The sequence below is a fragment of the Aspergillus pseudodeflectus genome, assembly GCF_044049435.1.
Source record: "Aspergillus pseudodeflectus strain CBS 756.74 chromosome Unknown BJX68scaffold_91, whole genome shotgun sequence".
Taxonomy (NCBI): Eukaryota; Fungi; Ascomycota; class Eurotiomycetes; order Eurotiales; family Aspergillaceae; genus Aspergillus; species Aspergillus pseudodeflectus.
The window spans coordinates 46,039-72,863 of record NW_027263867.1 but is presented as its reverse complement, the minus strand read 5'-3'; the positions used below and the strand labels follow the sequence as shown (position 1 = coordinate 72,863).

Genomic DNA, 26,825 nt, shown 5'->3' with positions numbered 1-26,825 from the left:
TGGGCCGGACGGAAAGGCATTATCGTCGCGCCATCCACTCTTAAGACTCGACAATTCATGACAGACAACCAGACTTGGTGCAGCGCTGCAAATTGCACGTCCTCGGTTCCATATATGAGGCTCTATCTTCAGAATTCCTCTTGAGGCTTGAGCAAAACGGCCCAGACAAGACATCCTTCATTCCAGGTTCAGGAAACTGGTGACAGCCTGAAGCCATTATTGGTGGGATAGCCTGCGGTTAGTGAGCAGGCTATCCCACCAATAACATATTCTTAATTATCGAGCACAGACCTCCAGTGTTCGATATCGGCTATCGAATTTTCCCGAACAGCAATCAATTGCCGCCCCCATCTTTGGTGGGAGTTCCCCACATCTCGTCCAGACCGCAGAGTAACCATCGGAGATGTGTCCGAGAGAACCAGTATTTCGGCGACAAATTATTATGGGGGGCTCGGGTGAGAAGACTCCGTGTCTGCAAAAAAGGTCAATACTCATTGGGGCGACTCTTTCAAATCCAACTTGACCTGCTTTTCTCCCCTCTTGCACGATCCTTTCCTCCAAATTCTTGCTCTTGTTTCCTCCTCTCTTTCTTCTGATCGTTGAAGCGATCAATCCTTGCCACGATGAGCAAGGTATTCGATGCGGCCGAGGGTAGGTCGTCCTTTGAATGCTCCAAGATCCAATCGGGCTTTGCTAAACCTACGATAGTCGCAAAACACAACTCCAAAGATAGTTGCTGGGTTATTCTGTACGGCAAAGTGTACGATGTACGGAACCCCTACTCCATCATATACGTGTTGAAGAATATGTACTAATACATCTGATCAACAGGTTACTGATTTCCTCTCAGAGCACCCTGGTGGCTCTAAAATAATCCTCAAACTGTCGGGCAAGGATGCCACTGAGGAATATGACCCCATTCACCCTCCAGGAATTCTTGAGGAGAACCTCAAGCCAGAGGCCTTTTTAGGGACAGTCGACCCTGCCACGCTCCCAAAACCAAAGGCCGACGCTACTCCAGCTCAGGAAGAGAAGCGGGAGGACGAGGTTCCAATGGAGGCTCTTCTTAACATGGATGACGTCGAACAACTAGCTACCAAGAAAGTGAGCAAGAAGGCATGGGCGTATTACTACTCCGCATCTGACGACAAAATCACAAAACACTTCAACACACAGGTCTATCGATCAATTGTTTTGCGGCCTCGTGTCTTCATCGACTGCAACAAGTGTGACTTGGATATCTCTGTTCTTGGACACAAGCTAGGAATACCAATCTACATTTCTCCCGCGGCCATGGCCCGCCTTGGTCATCCTGCCGGTGAGGCTGGAATTGCAGAAGCCTGCCGCAGCTTTGGTGCGATGCAGATCATTTCCAACAACGCTTCAATGACTCCAGAACAGATAGTTGAGAATGCTGCCCCAGACCAGATTTTCGGGTGGCAGCTGTATGTGCAAACAGATCGCAAGAAGAGCGAGGTTCAGCTGGCGCGCATCAATAGGCTTAAAGCAATCAAGTTTGTGGTCCTCACATTGGACGCGCCAGTCCCTGGTAAGCGAGAGGATGATGAGCGTGGTAACGCTGCTTCCGGTGCTGGTCAAGGCGAAAGTGGCGTTGGAAAGCAGCTCTTCCAGGGCACAGATGCCACACTCACCTGGCGGGATACGCTGCCCTGGCTGGCTCAGCATACCGATCTGCCCATTATTCTAAAGGGTCTCCAAACGCACGAAGACGCATACATTGCGTCGCTTCATGGGCCGCAGATCAAGGGTATCATTCTTTCGAACCACGGTGGGCGTGCTCTCGATACTGCTCCTCCAGCAGTCCATACCCTGCTCGAAATCCGGAAATACTGTCCCGAGGTCTTTGATAAGCTCGAGGTTTGGGTTGACGGTGGAATCCGACGTGGAACTGATATTGTCAAGGCTCTTTGCCTTGGCGCAAAGGCCGTGGGTATTGGACGGCCTGCATTGTGGGGCCTGGGAGCTGGTGGTGTCGATGGTGTCAAGCGCACACTGCAGAGTACGTTCGCATTGATAGAAACCGATCCCTGTTGATTTACTGACTCTGTCTAGTTTTGGCCGATGAGACAGCCACGAGCATGCGGTTGCTCGGTGTTGAGCGTGTGGAACAGTTGGGACTTCAGCATGTAAGATGGTCGCCTAATCCATCCTCTTTTTCTTCTACTTACACTGTTATAGGTCAATACTCGCGTTGTAGAGCAGCAAATCTACGACGGACCGCCAGGGCTGGAATCTCTGAGATCGCTATACCGCGCACGGCTTTAGATGATTTTAGATCCATGTACCATTTAGCGCCTTTGATAATCGATCAGTTCTGAACAATTGCATTTGATGGAACAAGTTGAAGATAGCATTATTACCGTGACCCTGCCGCGTACTTGTAGTCCGGCTTTAAGTGGCGGAGTTAAAACGGCGGAGTCCGACCGCATCTAAGCCTAACACCTTTGTTCTCCCTCGACGACTCTTCATCTCTTTTCTTCTGGTTGGACATCGTGTCAAAGCTTTTCCACAGTGTTTTTGTCGCTCGAATACTACTGGTGCATGAATAATTTCAACATGGATGAACTCCAAACCACTGATTCGGCCTATCTCCCCAAAGAGCGCAAGAGAACCAGGGTTCAGCTTTCCTGCACAGCATGCCGAAACAGAAAGTTTGTTACCTCAAACACTCGCGTTTCTCCGATATTAGAGTACTAACAGACGCGTAGACTCAAATGCTGCCGTACGCACCCCTGCACCAACTGCATTAAGAGGGGCGAAGGGCATTTGTGCACGTTTGTTGGCCGCGGCCCTCGAGGGCGGTCATCTCACGGCCGGGCCAGTCCAACCCTCGTGCAGGATCGGCTACAGCATCTCGAGAATCTGATCATGTCTTTTGCCCAGCAGAGAAGGCAAGATGATAATCAGGTCCAGGATTTCTCTGCGGTGCCGGCTTCCGATCTGGACACAATAGGACAGCCAGTGCTGCCGTCTCCCCTCTCGTCAAGTAGGGCGGAAGCGACGGAGGCTGAAAGCCAGGAATCTCCCGCCAGTCAACCCGGTAGATTAGTTGTGAATGAAAAGGGAACCAATTATATTGACAGCGCCCATTGGAAGGCCATCCTCGAGGAGGTATGTGACATATCCGACCTTCTGGGCCAACTATGTGTACTAAGGAGCGAAAGATCAATGAATTCAAAGAGTCGCTCAATGAGGTTGACGATGTGTCGGACGATGGCCCCGATGAAGAGGATGACGCCAGTGAATTTGCCCCTACGCTTTGGTTTGGGTTGACCAAGCCAACAAGCAAGGAGGAACTGTTGTTGGATCTGCCCTCTCGGCAGGTAACTGACCGGATGGTCCATTACTTCCTGAACTCTGAGGAGCCAGTGGCCAGTGAGTGATTTGAAAGATCTGCGGATCTACAGTACTGATCTGCCTATTGCACAGACATTCTGCATGGACCTACTTTCTCACGCGAGGTGGGCCATGATATAATCTTTGCAAGGTTCTCTACTAACGGGTAACAGTACAACAAATTCTGGTCGAACCCCCAGGATGTGTCTCTTCCGTGGCTCGCAATCCTGTACTCGATCATGACGCTGAGCGTTTTATTTTACCAAAGAATCGGTGATCCGATACCAGATGTTCCAGGCGATCCTAAGGACATTGCTAGCACTTTCAGAAGACGAAGTGTGCAATGCCTAGTTCAATCCAACTATCTGACTCCAGGCCAATATAAAGTGGAGGCTATGTTTCTCTACAGCATGGGCGAATTCTACAAAAGCCGGGATGCGCACACCGAAGTCCCTTACCTTCTAGGACTGACAATCAAGCTGGCCATGCGGATGGGCTATCACCGGGATTCTCAACAGTTTCCAGCAATATCCGCCTTCGATGGGGAAATGAGACGGCGCGTGTGGGCCTTCCTCTGTCAACTGGACGCCCTCTTTGCTTTCGAGGTCGGCGTGCCTCGAACGATACAAGATTGGCAATATGATACGGAGCTACCACGTAACCTAGGGGATTCTGATTTTGATCAAGACACTGTCCAGCTTCCTCCATCGCGACCGATGACCGAAATGACTCATTCGACGTATACAATAGCCAAGGCGCGGCTGATGCTGTGCTTTGGTAAGATCCTGGATATGGCGTTCTCACGCACACCCATAACCTACGAAGAAACTCTTGAGGTGGATCGGAGATTGGAAGAGGCACATAGCCTCATACCTCAAATGTTCAAAATCCGCCCCATCAATCAAAGCCTTGCAGATCCTCCGAGGTTAATATTCCAACGATTCACTCTCGAGAACGTCTACCAAAAAGCCCGATGCGTACTACACCGAAAGTACCTTGCAGAGGTACATGCAAACAGACGATATTCATATTCTCGAATGGTATGCATTTCTGCCTCGAAGCAGATTCTTCGCGTTCACGCAGATCTGTTCAATGAAACCCAGCAAGGCGGCCTCTTGTACCGGAATAGACTCTTTCCGAATTCCATTCAGTACACCGACTACCTGCTTGCCGCCATGATTCTCTGCATGGAGCTTTCATACGGCGAAGCTACTGGGTCTCCGGAGGCAGCACGAAACGATGACCTAGGCGGAGTTATAGGAGATCGTGAAGACCTCATATCTACCCTCAAGCGCTCTCATCAAATCCTCGAGAGTCTGCGCCGAGAATCAGCTGATGCACAAAAGGCGCATGCCGCATTGACTGTTATGCTTCGCAGAGTCCGGGGTGAGACGCACGCCGTATCGCAGCCGAAGACGACACAGACAAGCTCTATGGCAAACATCCCACCTTCCGAGGCTATCAGCAGTACGTCGCTCCGAGCTACGCATCATGTACAGGCTAACCAAGATATAGCCGGCCCGCCGCCGTATGACAGTTGGCCGAACTTTGGGGCGTCAAACTTGCCGAACTTTGATACTTCGCTGTACCAGGCTGATCCAGCAGCTCCTCTCATGCCAGTGTCATTAGCCCCAATCGAGGCGCCATATACATCGTTGAATGTTATTGGAGAAATGTTAGAGGCCCCATCTAACATCAATTGGGTAAGCAATAAAGTGACTGGCTTCAAGAATGATCATGTACTAATTGCAGTAGCAACTGTGGGATCATCAAATTCAGAATCGAAACCCCTCAGCGCACAACAACGACATGTGGTATCAATGACAGCTGAATGGCTCTATACTTGCTGCCCCCGCAGCGAGAGTTCTATCTTGTCATCTTCTCCCACCGCAGCTGGTCTGAATAATACTGAAGTGGAGGATGCATATAATGCACGAGAAACTTTCCACTGAATTAGCGTTTTTCGTTACGTCAACTGGGAAATTGCAACTCCGCATAATCAATCCTATATCTAACAGAGAATTGCCACCTCGAACATCTCTCGGAGTTCTCCGAGTGTCAGACCAATGCCATTGCCTGTCTCTGTCCTAGCCTCGAATCTTATCAAACACTAATAAGTATCAGTTGAATTGCAGTGAACCAGCCTTGTCTATCAACTAAATCACATAACGCTTTGATTCCGTTAGGGCCACAGTAGCTCTGGTCTATCCAAGGTTCGCGTCTTGAAATTATTCGGCTGCTACTGCTGCAAAAAATATGTTGTTAGGGTTACTAGTATATTTTGTTGCCAACGCTATTGGAGCTACAATGATCTAAAGAAACAAATATCTATTTTCTCATCGAAGGGATTGTGGAATACTGATTAGCTTTTTATTTATCCCATCCTCGGTGCGCAATGTCTAGTAGAGATCGGTCTGTACAATGGTGGCATCCCCAGAGCACAACTTGCACAACTACCTTTATGCATAGGATGACTAAGACGTTCTGGAGCCTCTCCTGCGTCCAAGATCCAGAACACAGCAAGAAAAAGCATAAACATGAAGCAATAATAACAGCAATTGACCACCAAATCTACGTCACACAACATCACCATGGCTCGCCCTTCATTAATACGGCGCCTCTCCCTCCGAGCGGGACCAGCACTCCAACTCCGACAAAATACAACACTATCGAGCCGCCATCTCGCATATTTCTATACAACCTCCCATCGCACGCTCTCACAGCCATTGCAACAGCAGGGCCAAATCAGACTCCCCTCGACTCAAAAACGAACATTTCTCTCCTCCTTCATTCCCTCGCCACCAAGTCCCAACAACAACAACAACGGAAACTCAACCAGCCGCACCCTAACAGCAACCCGAACTCTCCCGTACCCACCACAGCCCTTATTCCGCGTAATCTCCTCGGTCGAATCCTACAGCGACTTCCTCCCCTTCCTCACCTCCTCAACCGTCACCGCGCGTGACCCGGAAACAAACTACCCGACGCGCGCATACCTGACCGTCGGCTACGGGCCTCTCAGCGAGACATTTACGTCCAAGGTTGATTGTGACCCGAGCAAGTGGGTCGTTGAGGCGAGGTCGGGGGAGAGGTTCAGAGATGCTACTGCAGGACGCGCGGGAGGGAATGGGGTCTCGACGGGTGGGCTGAGTTCGGGGCTTGGTGCGCTCGCTGGGTTTGCGGGGTTTCCGGGGGCGGATGAAGGGATTTTCGAATATTTGAGTACGAGGTGGGAGCTTGTTCCGGAGGGTGAGTCGAGTACAATTGCGAGTACGGGGTCTGGTGTGCCGCCGAAGACGACGGTCAACTTGGAGATTCGATTCGAGTTCAAGAATCAGATGTATGCGAAGATGATGGGGGCTGTTGAGGGGCAGATGGCTGGGATTATGATTGAAGCCTTTGAAAAGCGGATTCGTGAGGTCCATCGGTGACTTATCTCAGTCTATGGGCTGTGAGTTGGGGGTGAGAGAGCATATGTGTAGACCTGGGTACGGCGCAATCGTCCGGAGCGTGGTTAGATATGTATGATATGGGAAGAGACTCCTGAGACTCCGAGGTCTACATGCGATGAACTGCTGTACATTAGATGAGCAAGAATCCCAAACCGTAGTATATAATACAAATTCTCAGAAACACAATGACTCCCCGGCTGCGTCTATGTTTAAATGGTTCTGCGCCAGTCACCGGCAGTCCGGTTTCCCCGCGACGTGGAAGCCGCATTGTAGTTCTCAAGCACAACCTCCCAGTTGATCCGGTTCCACCACCGCTCCAGGTACTCAGCCTTGCCGCCGACACCGTAATCCATCATCCAGACATGCTCCCACGTGTTGACACAGAGAATCGGCTCAAGGTCGAGAGCTCCAGGAGCCAGTTCCTTAGTGTTTGCAGAGAGGGAGCCCATCGAGCCCGCGTATTGGTTGCCCAGGGAGGCGTTTGTGGCCATATCGACGGACTGTCGGCGGGCGTGTGCAGCCGGGTACGGCGAGCCGGCATTGTAAGTGCAGATAATTTGGATCATTCCCTTCCTATCGAGGTTCTTGGCTAGCCAAACAAACCCAGGACCGAACATCGCGTTGGCGGTAGCGAGGAAGTCGAGCTTGAGGGATTCGACGGAGGAGCAGGTGTCGATAATGGTCTTGGCTAAGTTATCGGGGATCTCGGTCTGGACGGGGGACTATTGCAGACCAATCGTAAGAACTTGCGGCTTGGATATATTCGGATTATAGTTACCAGGCAGTTGAAGAAGAAGTGGTTGTTGTGGGCCATAGAAGCGTGGTTGAACACGGATGCCATCTCCGCGCGACGGGAGTACTTGACCAGCAAGTCTGCGGGCTTCAGGTCGGCATCCACGGTGTCTATTGAGAAAGGGAGTCAGCATTGGCAATTGTTTGAGCGTCTTGCATGTGCTGCGCTCAAATAGAATAGGCCCAGACAGTCTTACCCTGTGTCAACAAGTTGAGTTTATCGAGCATGAGAGACTGATATTGTGTCCAGGCAAAGTCAAACGCCTCTGGCGATAGAAACTCCGAAATGCCATTTTCCTTGAAGTTTGAGCCGTGTATTAATTGGGGCATATGATGTACTCCCCGGAATTGAAAGCGTGGGAGAGCGGCGGAAACGGGTTTCTGGAGCGCAACGCAAGGTTAGCTATTCAAGAGCTCAGCAAGCCATTGGAGGTTGGAGAAGCTCACTTGGAGAAGGGAGGAGGCTGCACGCAGCGGCGCCTGCGGCCGGAGAAGTCGATTGAGCATGGTGATAGGTGGTAGGGGGAGAAAGCCGCGAGAAGTCCGTCAAACGATCCGAATCGCAGCTTTTCTCAACTGCAAATCCGCAGAATTTCCCTGAGCAGGACCCGTTAGGGATTAGCGCGGCTGAGGTAACCCGGCGCCAACAGCAGCCAATGACAAGCCGCAGATCAGCCTTGGGTCTATTTATGTCTCTTCTGTGCTCTTCCTCTGGACAATGTCTCTTCGTTTCTGTTTGTTGCAAGCCAATTCACCCTGTTAAGCGCTTTGGTTTTACCATCAAACCAGGTGGTGCCATGCGGGCCCGAAATGGACCCCGGTACGGCGACGCATCTCCAGGCGCTTCTGCGGCCGCCCCCATTAGACCAGCAACTATGAGCTCCATCGCCTGTCTCTATTCTAGGACCACGGCGCTTGCAGAGACCAGGCCCTGGGTTATTTCTGTAACATGATGGGGAAGGCAACTGTGCTTGGGCATCAAATACCAGACAACCCCCAATTCACGCTTCCCTCATTCTTCTTCCCTTTGTTGTCTGATGCATGCCTCACTCACGTCTTGGCTCATTGTTGCGGTGCTTTGAACTTGACAGCTCCAGTATAATCTTGGTCAAGCTTCGAATCCCTACCCTCCAGATACCCTTGCTTTGACGCCAATATTCCGGATAATGGCTACACCTTACACAGGTCATGTCTCTGTGAGGCATTCCATTTTAATGCTATTGGCCATCATGACTGCGAACGCATCTCCGAACCTACACCTTCAGAGATCCGACACCTGCCCTAGTGGCTCATCGCAATGTACTGGTGATGGCTTGCCAGACAGCTTTTGCTGTGCTTCGTCATCGACCTGCGTTAGCATCGACAGTGGAAGCTCGGTTATCTGCTGCCCAGACGGCCAGGACTGCACGTACATTGAGCCCATCACATGTGATGTGACGAAGCAAGACGCCAGTCTCTACCCTAGCAATGTGATCAAGACCACGAGGCTGGATGACGATCTACCTACATGTGGGGATTCATGCTGCCCGTTTGGGTACACTTGTCAGGGCGACTTCTGCGCCATGGACGACACTTCTTCATCCACATCAACCCAGAGCAAGACAACTGAGACAACAACGTCAACACCAACGCCAACCTCAACTTCCGACACTATTTCAACAGAGACTCCAGAGCCTTCTCCAACCACAACCAATGGAGCTACGGCAGAGTCTACATCTGCCACGGGAGAAATTTCAACTATAACCTCGGAAGCGACACCAACCATAATCACACTGGCAACGCCAACACTCTCTCAATACTCTGCTGCATCAGACAACACCAGCTTGGATACGGCCGAAGCTAAATGTCCCACCTTTCCAACCAACGCTGTTCTAGCCGGCTTCTTCCCCGGCACGGTCTTTGGCGCCGTGGCCGCACTCCTTCTCATCGTCTGCATCCGCAGACACCAACGACACAACCGCCCGCCAGGCGAGAAGGTGGCCCAAAACACATTTCGCAAATCAACCGGCACCCTAATCGGCATCTCCGACCCCATCCCCTCCGACGAAAGCTCCTTCCGCACAGATTTCCTCCTCCGCACGAACCCGAAACGCAACTCCGAAGGTGCCCGCTCCGTCCTCCAGCGCAGCAGATCCCGTGTCAAGAGCTTATTTGGCGGAGGCCCGAAACCAAATCCCACCGCGGCGGAAGACATACCGCCTGTTCCCGCAATGCCCATGACGCCGCCCCGCCAGCGCCAACCGAGCACAGAGAGTATCCATATCTACACACCACCTGGGGTATTCGCAAGCTCGGGTACCCTCAATCCAGCACCGTACCCTGATCAGCGGCCGAATACAACCTTGACTGAGATCCTGGATCGAGCGCAGGCGCAAATGCAAGCAAATTCAACTGCGAACAGCGCTAGCAATAGTAAGACGAACAGCGTTGCTACAACTGCGACGAACCAGCGCTTCTTGCTCCCGCCAGGACAGGGCTCAGCTCGCCGAAAGCCGCTGCCGTATTGATTTCTTGGTTTTCTTACCTTCCTGCAGATTTGGAGGTTCTACCTCAGCTGCCTTTCCTCCTTCTGAACCGTGTCGCGTAGTTTAGCTGGAACCATATCCTACATCTATTGTCTTGTTCTTCAAAGTTTGGCAGTTCAGCGAGCATTTGCATCTTCAAATTCCATCTTTCTCAATGTATTAGTGAGTGATCATATGCAGCAGGCTAGCAATTACGTATATATACATAATGAGACAAACTTTCACATCTGAATATTGGTATCTGAATAAACTGTATACTAACTACCTCGACCGCGAATTTCCCGCTACCAAAAAAAAAAGAAGTTATGCAGACCTCGCCCCCTTCCACCCAACAACAATCCTCCTAACCTCCTTCAATAGCCCCAGCACAAGTGGAACCCCAATGGGACCCAGAAGCGGCAAATACACCGCAACCTTGTGCTCATCGGGGAAATACACCTGGCCAACCATACTCTTCTCAAAGAAGCTGCGCTCGGCCTCTGTCTCTGCGACGCGAGCGCTCGCGAGCGCATCCTGGAACCGGCCATTGCGCAGGCTCTCGCACGAGGCTGAGAGGTGAGAGAGGGTCGTGGAGACCGAGAGCGCGACGGGGGCGGGGATGGGGATTGAAGGGAGGGATTCGGTGAGGCGCGCTAGGGAGCCGAGGGTCGAGGAGGCGGACAGGAGGAGGGTTGCCGCTCGGATGCGGATGAGAGTTTGCAGGCGGAGGGGGAGAGAGGCTGGGGTTGAGGGGGTGCCGAGGAGGCTGAGAAGTTGGTGGGAGAAAGTTAGGAAGGCGGGGCGGAGGGAGGTGCGGGGGAGGTGCGGTGGGTTTGAGAGGGGTTTCGCTGTTGTTCTGTCTGTGTCTGTGTCTGTGTTTGGGTCGGGTCTTGTGGGAAGGGGAGGGTTGAGGATGAAGACGCCGCCCCATTGTGGGATTATCCAGCTTGTTGCTTTGCTTTCCTTCACGAGGAGCGGGAAGTGCTCCGGGCTAGGGACGTAGAGGATGAAGTTTATTGTTGGGCCTGTGCCGATGCTGGGGTTAAGGGGCCATTCAGCGGCGTTGATGAAGGCGCTGAGGTTCTCTTCTTTCAGCGTCCAGATGCCTTGTGTTTCGTCGTACTCGGGAGCGGGTGTTGTTGGGGAGAAGGTTGCGTAGAGCTGGACCTGGGTGTCGATGGTGAAGTTGCTGATAGGAGAAAGCGCTTGAACGATTGGAGATATGTAGTCCTGGACAGCAGATTCAATATCCCAAGAAGAGGGGGCAGATCCGGGTGTGAATAGAGAGAAAGCGAGATGATATGTCTCTGCATACTTCATTGATCGTCGCAGCCGTTTGGTGATGCTCTCCGCAAGTTGGGGGGAGATTTGTTGCGCCTGGCTATTCGACGACGGCGTAATAGCGCCAACTGCATTGTTCGACAAGATATGCGCTATGGTCGCTTTCTCCTCCGCAAATAGACGCTGCAATTCTCCGGCAATGAAGGAGGAAAGAGGCGAATTGGCCGACGCAGGCGGTGGAATCTGGCTCGGGGGATAGAAGACATCGAGCGTAGTAGAGTCCGTCTGAAGCTCGGAACGCGGGCTGGCCAAATCATCTTGCGCGAGGAGGCGAACCGTCAATGCCGTATCGGCCTTCTCTATTGCCTGTTGCGCCTCCTCGTTTGCAAGTTTCAAGCGCAAATGGTGCGCGGAGAACTCGTTCAAATCGTCCAGGGTATGCTGGGTTGTGCGGAGAAGCTGTTGCGCCTCGATTTCCGGCAGCGACGGAATCTCAAATCTGATATCAACCGGAAAGACAGGACGACAACTCTGTGTACAAGATCTAGTTAGTTCTGCGACTTTTCGAGGTGACTCGTGCCGGCCTGGTTGTTTACCTTCCCACCAGCCCAATCGAGCATCTCTTGGAGAGGCAGCTCAGCACGGTAGATAGATGTCGTCTTCCACCATATCGGAAACCCAAGAAATAGAATAACTGCCCAGAATGCAGCCACCACCCTAAACCGAGTCTGTATAGCGCTGGGCTTCTCCGGAGGGGGCAGGCTCGAGGCGGAGGTCTGGGGGGTCATGGAGGCCTGCGAAGACCCCTGGTTTTCGTACTTTTCGCTCATGATAGACGGCACATGCTTTACCCGGACAAGCGATATGCTGGTACCACTAGAGGTCGTGGTGTGGACTGGTGGGTGCGGAGAGTAAAGACAGAAGCCAGCGTGGTTTACGATGCGGGTTGAAGGCGGAGAGCCAGAATTAGTATCCCGCGGAAGAGCTACACTATACAAAGGGGTTCAATGACATTGATTTCGCTGACATAAAAGTCTCATTTGAACTATCTGAGTAAAATTTCTATAGTTCTATATAGTAGTGTACTTTGACTGCAGCATCTGAATAATATTGGGTATCAAACCGTCGCGCCGAGGTCTGCAATGAACCGAACAAACCAACATACCAACGCCATCCATGCATAAATGCTAATATTCCTTTTCAAAAAGCTTCTGGATTGGTTTCGCAGCCTTAGGATATGGTTAGCAGACTCGGAGGACGCAAGGGAAAAAGGTCCGTACATCAATGAATCTCTCGAGATCCTGATCAAGGCTGGCGAGGTCATCCTTCCGCTTGTTATTCTCCGTAATCAAGGCTTGCTTGCGTTTGAGCAGCTCCTGTCGCGCTTGTTCGAGTTTCTCGCGCTCCGCATGTTCGTGGTTTATCCGCGCCACCATTAGTTCGTGCTCGTTCGATTCGCGATGCTCTGGGTGAAGCTCGAGAAACTCCTCTACTGGTATCAAAGGGAGCGATCGGTATTTGTGGCTATAAGCCGAACGATTAGTATTTGATGGCTGAAACATTTTCATATGACTGAAACGTACTCGTAGGACTCGCAAGCGGCGATTTCTCCGGTCAAATGACGCTGCTCATAATACAGGTTCTGAAGCTGCAAATGTAACCGGTCGATCTCCTGTCGGGCTTCTGCCGTCCGTTGTTTGGTATCTCGAACTCGAAAGATGGCATTTCGACTCTGGCCTCGGAGCTGGGCGAGGAGCGCAAAGAGGTGCTTTTGAACCGTCTGTGGCGACTCGGTGATCTGGTCGCGGTCGAGCGAAGGGTCCAACAGCGACAGCAGCTTCTGGCACAGATCCCAAGTCTCGGCAGCAGAGTTCAAGACGGGCAGCAAGGAGGGGTCGGAGACGATGTCACGAATGGCAGTTGCAGCCATGGCGATAGCTACAGGGATGGCGAATGATAGGCGAACAGCGAATAACGATGGCGGAGAGAAGCACCTGGGGGAGAGACCGGTGGAATGGTGGGTTGAACGTGGAGAGTCCGAGCCAACGGATTGGACTCTTTAAGGCAAATAAAAGTCCAGACGCAGGCTTTAGATGACCAGCATTGATTTAAGGCTGTCGAAAAAGTACCGGTTCCTTGCTGGTCGCCGTCGGAGCAGGTCGTTTGGCAAACTTGGGCCGAGCGATTAATTAATTGAAGGCGTTCCCCACCTCTTCTTCCCTGTCGGCTCGTCTCTTCCTCCAACGTCTCTCCCCAACGCTTCTCCTCCTCTCCCCTCCACAGAGATCGTTCATTTTTCTTTATCTCTCCTCGATCATTCTTTTACTTATTACTTAGAATCCGTCGTTCTGTTCGCTCCTTTCATGTAAGTTCAGCTGCTCCGATCGCCGGAATCATCGGCAATTCTCCCATACATAAACACCGGCGCTTGGCTCCAGTCCACAGCTAACGCCGCTTGTGCAGGCTATGTACGATTGAATTCTCCTAGAGCGAGCGTGTGCGATTATACCTATATCATGGCTTGCTCAGCTCAGTCTGTCACTATCGAGTCCCATCTCGACGATGCCTTTTCCTCCGCCTATGCTACTCCCTCCGAGGAGACCTCTCTACTTCGGGATCGCAGACGAAGACACTCGTTTCACACCGCGAGAAAACTCTCCTGTGACTATGATGCGGACGCCATTTTCCTCCGAGTATGCTCCCCTCGACGTCTGCGACATGTGTTCAATTAGCTGCTCTAACACTTACCCAGGTCGAACTCTTCCTCGCGGAACTAGAGAGGCGTCTCCACTGGATCGAACAATACCGCCGATCGCACATGGTCCAGATCGATGCCAGCCTACGCCGAGCATACGCGACTCTGGAAGACGTGAGGGATTCTTGTTGCCATGCCTCAGGCGAGCTGATGGGAGGCGGCAAGAAGAGAGCTAAGATTTTGGTGGAGACACTTGAGGACCGCTACAACGACGCCTTGGTAACGAAGGAAACGTTGGAACAAAAAGCGCAAGCCGGCGTACGGTTGATGGAGTCATTCTTGACCGAACTGGAGTCTCGTGCCCACGCCGTCCGGGACCGCGGTGTTTACGGTGCCCTGGATGATGGGTGGAAAGCGGTCGACTCAACGCTGGTACAGGCAAGAGAGGTTGTGGATGAGGGAATGGAACGAGCACGCATGGTCAAAGATGCTCTTCGTGAGAACATTGACCGAGCTATCCTGCTGGCTCAAGAGAAGCGCCTCATCGGATACTCAGATCTGCCAGCCCCATGGCGGATAAACCCGCATATCCTCTCAGGCTACCGGTTCACCTCATCGAAGGTCGAATGCTTCACCTCCGTGTTTACCTTCTCCAACGAGCTCGTCAACATTTGGTCCCACCTAATAGGCCTCTGCATCGTCCTCTCCATCGCCTTTTACTTCTACCCTTTGAACCCTAACTTCCACCTAAGCACAAAATCTGACATGCTCGTTGCCGCGGTCTTCTTCTTCGCCGCTTGCAAATGCCTGGTCTGCAGCACCCTATGGCACACAATGAACAGCATCGCCAATCAACCCCTAATGGAGCGCTTTGCCTGCGTCGACTACACCGGCATCTCCCTACTTGTCGCCGCATCCATTATCACAACCGAATACACGGCCTTCTACTGCGAACCCACGTCGCGCTGGATTTATATCCTCCTCACCATGTCCCTAGGAATCGGCGGCGTCATCCTTCCCTGGCATCCCACCTTCAACCGCGCCGACTTCGCGTGGATCCGCGTCGCCTTCTACGTCACCCTTGCCCTAACTGGCTTCGCACCTCTCGCGCAGCTAACCTACACCCGCGGCTTTGCCTGGTGTCTCTACTTTTATGCACCTGTCATGAAGAGCATCTTAGTCTACTTCGTCGGAGCCTGTGTCTACGCCTCCCAGGTCCCAGAGCGCTGGAGTCCTGGACTCTTCGACTACTTTGGCGGCAGCCATAACATATGGCACCTTGCCGTCCTCGGCGGGATTTTGTTCCACTATCTCGCGATGCAGGATCTATTTGCAAACGCCTTCCAGCGCGCACAAGGCGAATGCCCCAACCTTACTACATAGTTACCTCACCGCACCTTTTCCTTGTTTTTACATCCCCTTCAATTCTACCACATAACTTTTCCAGTATTACCGGTTCACCTCACCTTGGCTATGAACTTGCACGCCGTGGCACGATGTATATACGACTTAACTTTGGGTTGTCCCCTCCCCACAAAACAAAACACTGCACTCTAAACACCATTCAGGCAGATAGATCTATAGATACACATAGCCGCCTTGGTTTCCTTTCTCTTTTTCTTTCTCCCTCTCTTACATCTTATTCTCTGGATCCCTCTTTCTCTTTTAGTTATAGCGTTAATCTTAGATTCCTTTTCTTGTGCATCAGCTGAGCTTGGATACGGTAGCTCGGCTCTGGCTCGGTTCAAGTCGCGGAGGGGAACGAATGGGAACTAGGCAGATTAGACGGGGGAAGAGCATTTGCATGAATGGAGTTTCTTTTTTTTCGTTTACGTTTCTCTCATCTCTTTCTATTGCTCTTTCTTTACATTACTGCTCCCATCTACGGTCCACCATTCACTAGATACCTACCGTCTATCTGCATTTTCCTAGATTTTGTGTAGTGGTCTATAGAATTCCGTCGGCGCCATTTGCGATTTAGAGTCCTTTTAGGAAGCCTATGAAAAAAGGGAAAGAATAAAGAAGGGTTGTTACTGATATCCTGTATCACTCTTGAATCTTGCTCGGTCTAGATGCCAGAAATGTGCGAAGCGAATCGAGCACTTTCTATACCAAGTAACTACAGAGCAGAAAGAGGCAAAGAAGCGGAAATACATCAAAGAAAAGTCAAAATGTCCAGAACAGATCAGAACAGATGAGATAGATGCCATCAAATAGGACTCAAAAGCCTTCAAACTGCTCCCTCGTCAACGGCTTCGCCTCAATAATCGACCCCATATGGGACTTTGAAAACCCATGCCCTTTCGTCCTGATGCTAAACCACGTATTCAGGAACGCAAGAGGGCACTCCTTGAACGGGGAGGTAACAGGCCATGCGACCTGGTTACGGGCACGTTCGGCGACGAAGCCCTCGCTTGTGACATCGCCCTCGGGAACGATTGGGGTGCTTGCGGTCCGAAAGCCGAAAAACTTTTGAGCGCTTTCGTACTCCTCGTAAGTGTCGAAGTACAGACTTCCGGAGAAGAGCTCGAGAGCTCGAAGGATTTCCGGGGAGAACTCGTGCCCTTCTCTTGGGGCACCGATTGACAAGAAGTCAAGTTTGCTGAAGGACCGCATGTCCTTTGTTATGCGTGGCGCGTAGATATGGAGTGTTGTCTTTTCGGATTCCCGAATTTTTGTTAACAGCTCGTTCGCCTCAAACTGACTGATGATCAAAAGGCTCGAGTTGTGGATATTGGATAGAACCCAATGGACGGGTTTCAAGAATTCATCGTTGGTGTGCATGGTTTGGGTTATAGTCTCGATGAAGTCGGTTGTAACAAAGATGCCGTTGAGAATAGAATCAGGTATCTCGAATTGCTCAGCTGACGTGGTAGCAAAGCACTCGATTGCTATGTGAGAGTCATTGGAAAGATAGCCAGGGAAGCAGGCGTGCTTTACAAAGTACTCGATATCCCCGGACGGTGTATGCTTCATAGGCTGCACAGGTGGAGGAAGGCAGACATGTGGCTCTCGCTGCACCTGATGCATCACTTCACATTCACGTTCTCGTTCTTGTTCTTGCTCCTCGTGGAGCTGATTGTCGCCGGACTCAGAACGCTTCAAAATGTCATGAAGTTCAGCAACCGTTGAATTGGTCTGGGCTAGTTCCTGGATTCCGTTGAGCGCTTCCAGGTCTTCACTCCACGGAGAGTAAAGTTGACGAAGGGACTTGGACTCTCGCTCCTGAATCTCGTCCACTTTGTCTACCAGGTTCCCTTCTTCAAGATCTAGAGATTCCCAAATCTGCATCGCCCGGAAATGGTTCAGCCCCTGCGCGGCCCAGAGTGGCTCAAGTCTCTCCAACTGGTCGCAAGTCTGCTCGAGAACCCATTGAAGGACGTCAAACGAGGTATATGTTGACCTCAAGTCCTTTAGGCTGTGCTTGACTTCCGGAGGCATGAAAAAGGCCACTGATTGGCCATTTCCGAGCTCTCTCATTCGATGACAAGCTAGTGGTTATCAGTATCTATGCTTTTCGGATCCCAACGCTGTGCGATTTCACTTACCTTGAACAAGCCTATCTTTGGTCAACCGAGGACCAAGCGTAATTGCTGCGCGGTACTCATGGGGCAGCTTGAGATCAACTCCTCTCGAATGGTGCTGATCAAGAAATACGAGGCAGCGATGCATCTGCTGGCTGAAAGGTGATGCGAGGAGTCGCTCGATGTGGCCATCCCGGTCAATTACCATAGGCTCATCCTCTTCATCAAAAAACACTGCAGCCGCCAGGTCAGCTGAGGATACGCTGAGCCACTTGATTGCAACTTGTCTGTTGCTTAACTCCAAAATCTGAGCCCCAACATCAATAATGACTCGAATACGGAGATTTTGATCGTTGATAAGAAGCAGGAGGTCATTGTCCGAAAGTTTGTCTCCGCTATCGTCCTGAGCAAGAATGCATTGCTGGTTTTCCCTGAGCAGCAGCCGAGCTAGAACCATGGCATTGGTATGCAAGAGATCAGGAAGGTCCTTCTGGGGCATAGAGCGGGGAAGAAGGTATCGGTTGTCATTGGTTCCACTAAAGCCAGTTGTGCGAGGGTAGTTCGGCCTTGATGGGATGTCCCATGCGGAAGTCGAAAGCTTGAACGGATATTCCTTTGCATCACGGGGAAAGACCACGCGGGAAAGAAAGAAGTCAATAAGACCCTTTTGGTATTGTAGATGCGGATAGAGCTCCTGCTCAAAGCTAGGCGTGTCATCGACATTGACACCAGAAAACGAGTGTAAGCCTCGAGGGAGCTCATCGCGGCACTGCATAATCCAGCGCTCATACTCAGCTTCAGGGTCATCCTCTTCTTTGAGCAGTGAGACGCATTGTCGTACTTGGCTCATCTTGAGTCCCTCATAGTAGTAGCTCAAGCAGGTCAATACCAAGGTGACTTCAGGATGACCAAACATGGCGCTATCGCTTGGAACACCCTTAGCCCTAAACGGTACGGCGAGCAAGGACCGTGTCGGATGAATGCCATAGTCCACGAGCCAGCGCTTCCCAGTTAACGCGAAGTGCAGAATATTATAAGCAAATAGTCCCCTTAGAACAAGAAGCCTTTTTAGGACTAGGCTACCCTCAAACCTTCGGCGAACAGTCTCCCTGTCATGTTCTGTGATCTTTTTGTAACGTATGAAGTTCATGGTGCTGACCTGAATCGGTAATGCAGAGTCTTGAAAGGAAAGACCAGGAACTGCGCCATTCTCTATAGCTTCAAGAACCTTTTCAAGTAGAATATCCGCTGCGTAGGTGGCGAAGAAATGTATAAAGGGATACCGTGCACCCTGCTGATCAACACTCAGGCCGCTTTTTTTCCCGAGGGAATACAAGTGCAATAGCATTGCTTGCTTCTTGACTTCTTCCAGGACATACATAATGACCCCCCAACGATCAGCCTCCCCATCTAGATTTTGCTGATGCCCTCGTGTGTAGACGAGTTGAAATTTGGGATCCAAGACCTCGTCACTTTCATCAATAACAGTGCGACAGCGCTCCTGTAGTAGCAGCTCTAGCTCAACAAGGGAGTGGGCAATTGTAGAATCCTTCTTCGCGTAGTCCAGGCCGACAAGTCGGAAAGAGAGCAGTTGCTCTGGAAGAACAATAAGGATTCCCCGCTTTTCCAGACATTCGTCATATATTTGACGTAGAGCCTCTGTCGTGGTTTCAGAGATTCGTGTATTTCGCGAAAATGGGATATGATACACTGGCCGGTTCAGGAGTCCACCCAATCGCTGTGAAAGAAGATTCATACTTTGCCGGAGAAGGGGCTTCAGCACTATAAGCCGTGATATTTGTGAACCGTTGGATAGGCGTAGAGCTACCATTGGGGTAATCACAGTTGTTTTGCCTTCTCCCATAGTCAACTGTAGGATGGAATTCTCTTGTCCTTCGACCATTCTCCGGGCAACATCCGCTTGACGTGCACGGATTGTCAGGTTGCCCTCGATTTCCAAAAGCATCCATTCAGGAATCTGAGCTGGGTCCCAGCCTTCACACTCCATTGCTTCTGCTTCTTTGTAGAAGCTGCTGGAGTCTTCATTGTCGAAATGCATGATAAGTCGCTCGGATTGGCGTAGGAGAGCTATGAGCTTTGCCAGTATCAGGAGAGGTTTCTTCCACGGTGCCGGCACTAAGCTCCATTTATCAGACGCTAGGAACGAGAGAATGGATAGTATCGTGATAGACGGCCAGAGAGTCTGGCCTACCTCTGCCCATCCCTCCACTGGTGATATCGAGTTGTTTATTTCCGCCCAGAGGCTATCTCGCTGATCTGAAAGACGATTTCGAAGATTCACCAGGGCTGCTCTATCAGCGGAAATTCTGGTGGGTGCGCAAGGTAGATGCACGTTTTTTAGGGAGCGCAGGCTTTCCGAGAGATCGTTCGCGTACTCTTGACGCAGTGGTTTAGAGCCCTTCTGGAGGCTATCAATCAAAGCCTGCAAGCCATCGTTCAGGTCAGCGCTAACATCAGCTGGCCGTTGCGACCTCTTGAATCCCATAAGCCTTTGGTCTGTGTCCATAGGCGAGGGAGCATTGGCCAGAAGCATCAAATCGTGAAGGCCCGGCAAATGCCAAGGAACAGTGCGAGGATATATCAGGTTGCGAGGCGGGAGTGGGGGTGGTTGTTCTAGCACGCGTGGTATAATATTGATTGTATCGAGTCTGTCCTGGACAGCCTGGATAAACAGACGGAATTGAACGTTCTGGCTCCAGCGTCTGAAGAGATCGTCGCAATCATCAAAACAGTCTGACTTCCATGGCTCCAACCCAGGAGGCTTTCTGAGTGCTCCACAAGGCCACTGTATGCTAATCACTCGTTCAAGGTCTTCTACATCCGAGGCCTTTTTCCTCTCGTAGTCTTTGCGCCGCTCACGGGATATCTTCCCTTTCTCATTTCGTGACAGGTGCTTGCCTTTATGGGACATGCGCTCAAGTGGTGGATAATGGGTAGAGATAATGTCTCTAATCTCCTCCGCCTGTGAATCATTGATTGCTTGCCCTGGTTTCAACGTCAAGTCCACCGACTGCCCCTTTAGAGCTTCAGGAATAGGCGGAAACCCTCCCCAAACCGCAATCGCCAGCAATGAATGAAGATAGTCAACCTCCTGGTGTCCAAAGGCAATTGTGCAGAAGATAGACATTAATTTGTGTTTGTCAGTTTCTCCATTGCATGACTGACACTGCCCGTATAAGGTGGCCCATGATGCTTGTATCGGCTTTTCCAAGAGTGACGTATACGTAGACTGGCCTGGCGAACGGTCCTCGAGTTCCATCACGCCCCAAGCTTTGATCATAGCTATCAGGTCGTCTTTGTGGCTCAGAGTGGCAGGCCAACCTTGGGCCAACCTCGCAATTTCGTATACTCGACGACTTCGAGCACTTTCAGTTTCGCTCCTGTCTCGCGCCTTGTACTCCGGAGGTGGCACATACTGGTTAGCAGATGCTCCTCCAAACTCAGATCTATAGAAATGCATGTTTCGATTTCTCGCTTTCTCAAGTAGTCGAATATCTCCGCGGGAAAGCCCTGGGCATGGCTCCATCTTTCGACCGTGGAATGGAGCAAATTTGCCAGCATGACTGTAAATCTCCTGGGCTAACCATCGGAAGTCATCATGTTGTGCGACTGAGCTCAGACTCTGAATCCACTTCACTTTTTGCACCGACGTGACTTTTTGTTCGGCATTTATTGGCGGATAGCATTGCCGGTGAGGCGTTAGAGACGCTATGAGCCCCAGGAGGTTGACACAATCACTGCCCAAAGGAGACGACGTCTTCATCTTCGCTTGCCGTAACATATGCAGAGCTTCTTCGGTGCCTGAACGATTGGTCATAGGGTCTGGGAGCACAAAAGAAGTGACAGCATGCAAGTATGCTAGGTAGAGGGAGCCTGTCGTTCCGGAAGTATCCAGGAGTGCCCCTAGGTTTACGTCCACTGAGTATTGGTAGTATTTGACTCTCGAGGCGTTAGGAGACTCTACCAAAACCTCGGTATGTGAAGTACCTCTGCCGACTCTGATCGTTCCGTAAGGAATCAGCACTGTACGGGAGTGTCCCGTTTTGTCGCGTAGAACAAGTTTGTTGAACAAGCCATAAAGACACCCGATATCCTGGCTGGAGTCAACGATAGAATTATGCTCGCGACATTCCAGTGCGCCGTCCTGATTGACGAAAAAAGTGAGACTCAGGCGGTCCAACTTGGCCTCGATTGTACCGTCTAGACTTTTCGTAACGGTGATGTGTCTGGCAATGTCCAGTTTGCCCAAAACACTTGCAACACGGCCGAAGAATTCGCCATGAACATCGGCCAACTTTCGATGACCCTGTGTGGTACTTGAGAAAGCACTGCCATATTCATGGTATCCCATGCTCCAGTTGCTGTCGCTCTCCTGCCATGGGTTCTCAAGTGGACGAAATTCGAGTTTCCCATCCTTGATATCCAACCAATGTGCATAACAAGTTACCAGCGAGTCTGGGAAGTCTCCCTGCAAGTGCTCGTGTGGTATGTACCGCAGGATGCGACCTGGCCTTTTGGGTTGGCGTTCCTCTCTTGCAAACACAATAACCTCGCCTCCGTAAGAACGGAAATAAATCTTCTCGTGTCAGTAACTGATACCAGATCACGGAAGCCAATGTAAGCTTACCCTGTACTTGCCGAATAGCTGAACTGACTTGAATCTTGAGCCTCTTAGTCTGGACCGAGCTACCGGGAGTGGGTTCTTGAAATGTTAGTGAGAACTCTCAGAAGTATATGCGTCATATATTCTCTTACCTGACCAAATAGTCGCCGATACAATGCGGCTTTTGTTATGTCTTCTGGAAGGCGACCTGGAAGCTCGTTGTTTATGCGTAACTCTCCAGTAAGTATATTGTAGTGAAACTCTTGTTGGTCCTCACTAGAGTCCGGCGATGTGCTCGTCACCCATCTACTATTATTTCCCTCAAGAAAGCGCCAGGGAGTAGATATCTCCAGGCCCTGGCCACTTTGCTTGATTGCACGAGTAAGCCCAGAACAGTCAATCCCAATCAATTGATGTATCTCTTGCTCTGTATGGCAAAGCACTCGAGAAGTACGAAGGACCATAGCTTTTACCTCAATGGGCACAGTTCCTGTCGATATAATGGAATTCTCGAAGACCAATAGTGATGCTTGTATCAGGGACTTCAAGTCCTCTTGTGTATGAAGAACGGCCGGAACATGTTCAGAATCCACGGAAAAGGTCAGGAGGCAGATTCCTCCAACATGCAGCATCAAGTTCAGTTTCCCCTGAGTATTCTCTCCCAAACTGGAGTCAACACTAGTTTTTAGCTTCGCGCACCATTCCATAGCCACTCCCCTACATCTGCGCAAGAAACTCATCGCTTGCTCAACGGCTGACGCAGGGCCGAGGCTCAGACTTCGAAGCCCCAGGACGACGATTGTCTGGAGAGTGTGAAACTCATTCCAGTTATGCTGAATGCCCGACAACCTGTGCTCGAGTGTTTCCCAAAGCCTCGTAACAGAGTTCAAATCTTCAAAGAACACATGGGCTTCTCTGAGCCACTTGCCAGGCATAAATGGACCGAGCTGCCATGCCGCCTGACAGAACAGTTCATGGACGGGCCTTTCGTTTAGTGAGATAGAGGATGATGCAATTTCCCTCAGTATGTTGTACCACTGCAAGCGTTCACCTAATCTGAGTTGACCGAAAGCGACCATATTGTGAAGGTTCAATTGTGACTGATAAGTCCGTTGCTCTGCTATTATTTGATTTTGGTTGTGATGACTCGTTTCGACCGCATACTGGAGACCAGCATATGCGGTGCTATTGAGGTAAAAGGTGCAAAGTTGCTTGAAACTTGGACTTGGAGTGTTCCGTCTGTCCTTGACCCATGCTTCTTTCTTGGTGTCCCAAAGGCAAAAGTGAAGTCCGCTAGATACTACTATCTGCTCGGGACCGACAGGGATCTTCTGAGTGCTGAAATGGGAGTCTACCCACGACTTGGTTGCAGAGGCAAGAGTTAGTCTCCGTGGCCGGCTGTCATGATATTCTCTCAGCGCCGGGTATTCCAAGAGGTTCACTTCCATGCGTGCGGATTCGCTCGTCTGAGATCTGCCATAGTCGTCCAAAATCATCCATGTGACATCCCGCCATTGTGCAAACCACTCGGGGCAGGTGAGCTCAAACACAACATTCTCGACCAAGTCCTCGTCATCAGGAAGGGGCCATTCGTGGATCCCAATGGACAGTCGCGCCGCATCTTGTTGCAGCTGACATTTTCTACAGTAGGGTAGGTGGCTTCCATCCTCGTCCTCATCTGTATCATGCGACAGCTTCGAGGCTTCGTTGAGGAGGTTTTCATGCTTCTGCGATAAATCCTTGCACCTTCTTTGTCGATCATCTCGTTCTTTTTGGAAATTTTCGACAATTTTTGCCCGCTGAGACCGACACTTTCGAGAAGCCTTGAAGAACAAAGCAGCAAAAGTGTGAGACCCTGGGTCCTCAAAGATACTTGCATCAGACGAAGAGCCATCAAGTCTGGAAGCGATGTATTCTTCAACCGCTTGTGCCCGTATCATCTCGCGCCGGCGGGGTAGGAGCAGATGTTGAAGCAGATTCTTGGGGAGCTCCGGTGAGAATTTCGCGAGAGAACCGCAGACTTGGACGCATAATTTGTCCAGGCAAACCCAGCACTCGAGTATGACCAGAAGCATCAAGGACGTCAATTCAGGTATCCCGGCGTACTTCTTGCTTGCATAACGCGAGTAGGTTCCTATCAACTCTGCTAGGCCACAACATGCTTTGTCCAATGGTTGGGCTGTGCTGCACCAGTTTTGTAGCTCGGCGTCTACCCACATTTCGAAATCAACAAGTGACTCCGTTTCATCATCTTTCAACCGGAACAAACCATTGATTTGTTTCTGTCTTCGGCGTGAATGGTTTGGTCTGAAGGGTATCGTAGGGGCAGTGGGTGGCGTGTCGAGCTTCGCATTGCGGAGATATTTGCGTGAGTGCTTTAAGGACGTCTCGAAATCGGTTTCACGCGCTGAGTCAAACCTGCGTGGAATTTTCGGCGAGTAGATACATCGAATGCGTCGAAAATCCGCATGTAGACGCGTCGCGATTGCTTCATTTGTTTCCCTCACTCTCTGCAGCACAAACTCAAAAGTCTTGTCTCGTAACTTATAGACCCGGCGAGCATATTTGGCACTAGTAAGAGTTAGAACATCTGCAATGTCAGGCATCGCTGGATGAGCAGTATTCGACTCGATTTCAGCGAGAGTAACTGAGGCAAACTCCGCAACTAGGTAGAGCATGAGGTTTTTGTACTCGAAACGGCCTTCTTGGTTCGGAAAAGCACGGTATAGAACTGTTTGAAGCGCGACTCTCAGCACAAACCACAGAGGTGAGCGCCGCCAGGGGTGCCTGTCATTTCCAATGTTGATTTCATCACGCACGTGCTTCTCAAAGGACTTCCAGACATTATGTTCGCCGAATGCTAAAAGCTCTACCATAAGCTTCTCGGTTATCAGGCCTGGATGAACAGTATCCCAATCTTCCTGCATAGAGTCCCTATGCTCAGAACCCGTGGGATACATTTCACGTACAACCTCTAGGTCTAGGCTGCAAAGGCTTTGGGCCAAGTAGTCACAGAACCTGGGGTTATCGAGCAGTCCAATCGGTATAGAGATACTCTGGCCGGGAAAGCAGCGGATAATCGGACCGGGCGCTTCCTGCACAGCTGACAGAGTCGCGGAAGCTTCGAATGCATCGAGGATAGCCTTGTTCTTCTGCTCGTCATAGTATGCCAACCATCCACAGTTCTGGGCGCTGATATGAAGCGCTACAGCTCCTAATTACATCATCCGTTAGCACAGTGCTTGAAAAGTAGGAGCAAAACGTACCATGAGTCTTCAGATTCAGAAGTGCGAAGGCTAGTGCTTCCTGATGCCGATTTAGACTACCGGCTGGGTCGACCGCGAGCCAGGTATCTACCATGTTCAACACTGGCTTCCACTTGTTCTGCACATCTTCAGCCCTCTGTGAGACAAAGGCATCCAGAACAGCCTTGACAAATAGTAGAAGCTCCCTGTCCAAAGAGTTCTGTCCGCCTTCGGGTGCAAGTGGTAGCTTTGGTAGAAATACAACATGATGAAAGATGTACTGAAGCGCCTTGGTGCCCATGGTGACCGCACCTTCGGAAAAGAAAGCTGATGCGGTGGCGATAGGTCTTGGTTGACTCCTCCCTCAAAAAGGGTGAGGCGTGGGAAGGGTGAGGAAGGCGACGAGATTTAACGAGATATGAGAGAACAAGAAGATCAGGAAGATAGTGTGGATAGTGGAACCAAGGAGAGAATGGTGGATAAGGCGTTCTCAACGGAAGCAGGATCGATATGAGAGCGTAAAGGGACGATAAGATGACAGGATAGAAGCAGGAGGGGTTGTAATCTGGTAAAGAGAGAAGGTGTGAGGAGTTAAAGAGGCTAAGAGGTAGAGGAGCGGTTGTAATAGATGTACCGCGGAAGATATGTGGCAGGAGACCTAGGGTAGTAGAGAAGATGCTCCAGAAGATGATACAGCTGAAGACGCGAAGTAGAAAGATGGTGTAGATACAGGAGTAGGGAGGGGGCAATGAGTTGGCAGAAGGAGAGAGAAGAGGAAGTAGGGACGGTGGAATAGATATAGAGAAAGGATAATGGATCAAGGTAAGGCTGAGAGAGGTGAGAAAGCAGGAAGCCAGAGGAGGAGATGAAATGAATAGTGAGGATTCGGCACAAGAGAAAGATGAAGAGAGATTGTGGTCAGAAGGAGCCTCACTTAATTTGCCTCGAGAACTGGGGATAGGAGTGAGGTGAGTTGGTTCTGACCTCAATTCGACACCTCGAGCAAGCCGACAAGACACGGTGATTCGGCAGCTCTCAGGATGTACTTGACTGTAAGTGGAAGAGGACAATGACACTGGAGCCAGATAATTTGGCGAGATGTGAGAGTTCCATGTCACGCAGAAATGTAATAGAAGATGCTCATCTATGGGCGGATGTGTGATGCTCACGAGGCCCAGTCTGGACTCACATGAGCTCAGCAAATCGTTGTGTCAGTTTGAGCCAGAGATAATCAGTGCCAGAATGGCAGGACTGTGACCATACGGGAACTCAGATGGAAGACGACGGCGACCAGCCGCTACCAGGATAGAGAACACCAAGTCGCCAGTATTCGGACCGCATTGTCTGTCAA

At 50.8% G+C, this 26,825-nt stretch overlaps 8 protein-coding genes across 8 annotated transcripts; 5 read left to right on the top strand and 3 right to left on the bottom strand.

Moving 5' to 3' along the window:
- The first annotated feature begins 66 nt into the window (after positions 1 to 66).
- BJX68DRAFT_249445 (FMN-dependent alpha-hydroxy acid dehydrogenase) lies at positions 67 to 2,518 on the top strand. Its single transcript, XM_071042111.1, has 5 exons — positions 67 to 651; positions 709 to 767; positions 832 to 2,020; positions 2,074 to 2,147; positions 2,200 to 2,518. The coding sequence occupies exons 1-5, from the start codon at positions 624 to 626 to the stop codon at positions 2,284 to 2,286; spliced, it is 1,437 nt and encodes a 478-aa protein (XP_070892754.1). The 5' UTR covers positions 67 to 623; the 3' UTR covers positions 2,287 to 2,518.
- BJX68DRAFT_249443 (putative C6 transcription factor) lies at positions 2,504 to 5,531 on the top strand. Its single transcript, XM_071042110.1, has 6 exons — positions 2,504 to 2,672; positions 2,730 to 3,132; positions 3,186 to 3,396; positions 3,451 to 3,482; positions 3,531 to 5,060; positions 5,113 to 5,531. Exons 1-6 carry the CDS (start codon positions 2,563 to 2,565, stop codon positions 5,179 to 5,181), a joined length of 2,355 nt encoding a protein of 784 aa, XP_070892753.1. The 5' UTR covers positions 2,504 to 2,562; the 3' UTR covers positions 5,182 to 5,531.
- Positions 5,532 to 5,752: 221 nt separating this feature from the next.
- BJX68DRAFT_259434 (ubiquinone-binding COQ10-like protein) lies at positions 5,753 to 6,788 on the top strand (the record flags this gene model as incomplete). The annotated part of the gene is made up of 2 exons (XM_071043696.1): positions 5,753 to 5,769; positions 6,164 to 6,788. The coding sequence occupies 2 exons, from the start codon at positions 5,753 to 5,755 to the stop codon at positions 6,786 to 6,788; spliced, it is 642 nt and encodes a 213-aa protein (XP_070892752.1).
- Positions 6,503 to 8,305, bottom strand: sod4 (mitochondrial 37S ribosomal protein mS42). The gene is made up of 4 exons (XM_071042109.1): positions 8,049 to 8,305; positions 7,799 to 7,982; positions 7,588 to 7,712; positions 6,503 to 7,531 (listed from the first exon to the last, which is right to left on the bottom strand). The coding sequence occupies exons 1-4, from the start codon at positions 8,106 to 8,108 to the stop codon at positions 7,019 to 7,021; spliced, it is 882 nt and encodes a 293-aa protein (XP_070892751.1). The 5' UTR covers positions 8,109 to 8,305; the 3' UTR covers positions 6,503 to 7,018.
- A 30-nt stretch (positions 8,306 to 8,335) lies between these two features.
- Positions 8,336 to 10,339, top strand: BJX68DRAFT_249430 (uncharacterized protein). Its single transcript, XM_071042108.1, has one exon. The coding sequence runs from the start codon at positions 8,768 to 8,770 to the stop codon at positions 10,106 to 10,108; it is 1,341 nt and encodes a 446-aa protein (XP_070892750.1). The 5' UTR covers positions 8,336 to 8,767; the 3' UTR covers positions 10,109 to 10,339.
- A 13-nt stretch (positions 10,340 to 10,352) lies between these two features.
- PIG-S (GPI-anchor transamidase GPI17) lies at positions 10,353 to 12,331 on the bottom strand. The gene is made up of 2 exons (XM_071042107.1): positions 11,983 to 12,331; positions 10,353 to 11,917 (listed from the first exon to the last, which is right to left on the bottom strand). The coding sequence occupies exons 1-2, from the start codon at positions 12,214 to 12,216 to the stop codon at positions 10,430 to 10,432; spliced, it is 1,722 nt and encodes a 573-aa protein (XP_070892749.1). The 5' UTR covers positions 12,217 to 12,331; the 3' UTR covers positions 10,353 to 10,429.
- Positions 12,332 to 13,630: 1,299 nt separating this feature from the next.
- On the top strand, positions 13,631 to 16,173 carry BJX68DRAFT_249425 (hemolysin III family protein). Its single transcript, XM_071042106.1, has 3 exons — positions 13,631 to 13,751; positions 13,850 to 14,079; positions 14,139 to 16,173. Exons 2-3 carry the CDS (start codon positions 13,903 to 13,905, stop codon positions 15,462 to 15,464), a joined length of 1,503 nt encoding a protein of 500 aa, XP_070892748.1. The 5' UTR covers positions 13,631 to 13,751; positions 13,850 to 13,902; the 3' UTR covers positions 15,465 to 16,173.
- A 128-nt stretch (positions 16,174 to 16,301) lies between these two features.
- BJX68DRAFT_272862 (uncharacterized protein) lies at positions 16,302 to 25,775 on the bottom strand (the record flags this gene model as incomplete). The annotated part of the gene is made up of 5 exons (XM_071047300.1): positions 16,302 to 17,572; positions 17,630 to 22,202; positions 22,254 to 22,328; positions 22,382 to 25,443; positions 25,496 to 25,775. The coding sequence occupies 5 exons, from the start codon at positions 25,773 to 25,775 to the stop codon at positions 16,302 to 16,304; spliced, it is 9,261 nt and encodes a 3,086-aa protein (XP_070892747.1).
- Between the last annotated feature and the right edge of the window lie 1,050 nt (positions 25,776 to 26,825).

Coding starts and splice junctions, on each gene's coding strand:
- BJX68DRAFT_249443 (XM_071042110.1), top strand. CDS start 2,563: ATGAATAATTTCAACATGGATGAACTCCAAACCACTGATTCGGCCTAT. Junction 3,397..3,450: donor CTCTGAGGAGCCAGTGGCCA/GTGAGTGATTTG, acceptor CCTATTGCACAG/ACATTCTGCATGGACCTACT. Junction 5,061..5,112: donor CCCCATCTAACATCAATTGG/GTAAGCAATAAA, acceptor TAATTGCAGTAG/CAACTGTGGGATCATCAAAT.
- BJX68DRAFT_249430 (XM_071042108.1), top strand. CDS start 8,768: ATGGCTACACCTTACACAGGTCATGTCTCTGTGAGGCATTCCATTTTA.
- BJX68DRAFT_249445 (XM_071042111.1), top strand. CDS start 624: ATGAGCAAGGTATTCGATGCGGCCGAGG. Junction 768..831: donor TGTACGGCAAAGTGTACGAT/GTACGGAACCCC, acceptor TCTGATCAACAG/GTTACTGATTTCCTCTCAGA. Junction 2,021..2,073: donor TGTCAAGCGCACACTGCAGA/GTACGTTCGCAT, acceptor GACTCTGTCTAG/TTTTGGCCGATGAGACAGCC.
- sod4 (XM_071042109.1), bottom strand. CDS start 8,108: ATGCTCAATCGACTTCTCCGGCCGCAGGCGCCGCTGCGTGCAGCCTCC. Junction 7,713..7,798: donor ACTCAACTTGTTGACACAGG/GTAAGACTGTCT, acceptor CTTTCTCAATAG/ACACCGTGGATGCCGACCTG. Junction 7,532..7,587: donor ACTTCTTCTTCAACTGCCTG/GTAACTATAATC, acceptor GGTCTGCAATAG/TCCCCCGTCCAGACCGAGAT.
- BJX68DRAFT_249425 (XM_071042106.1), top strand. CDS start 13,903: ATGGCTTGCTCAGCTCAGTCTGTCACTATCGAGTCCCATCTCGACGAT. Junction 14,080..14,138: donor CGGACGCCATTTTCCTCCGA/GTATGCTCCCCT, acceptor ACACTTACCCAG/GTCGAACTCTTCCTCGCGGA.
- PIG-S (XM_071042107.1), bottom strand. CDS start 12,216: ATGAGCGAAAAGTACGAAAACCAGGGGTCTTCGCAGGCCTCCATGACC. Junction 11,918..11,982: donor TCGATTGGGCTGGTGGGAAG/GTAAACAACCAG, acceptor TCTTGTACACAG/AGTTGTCGTCCTGTCTTTCC.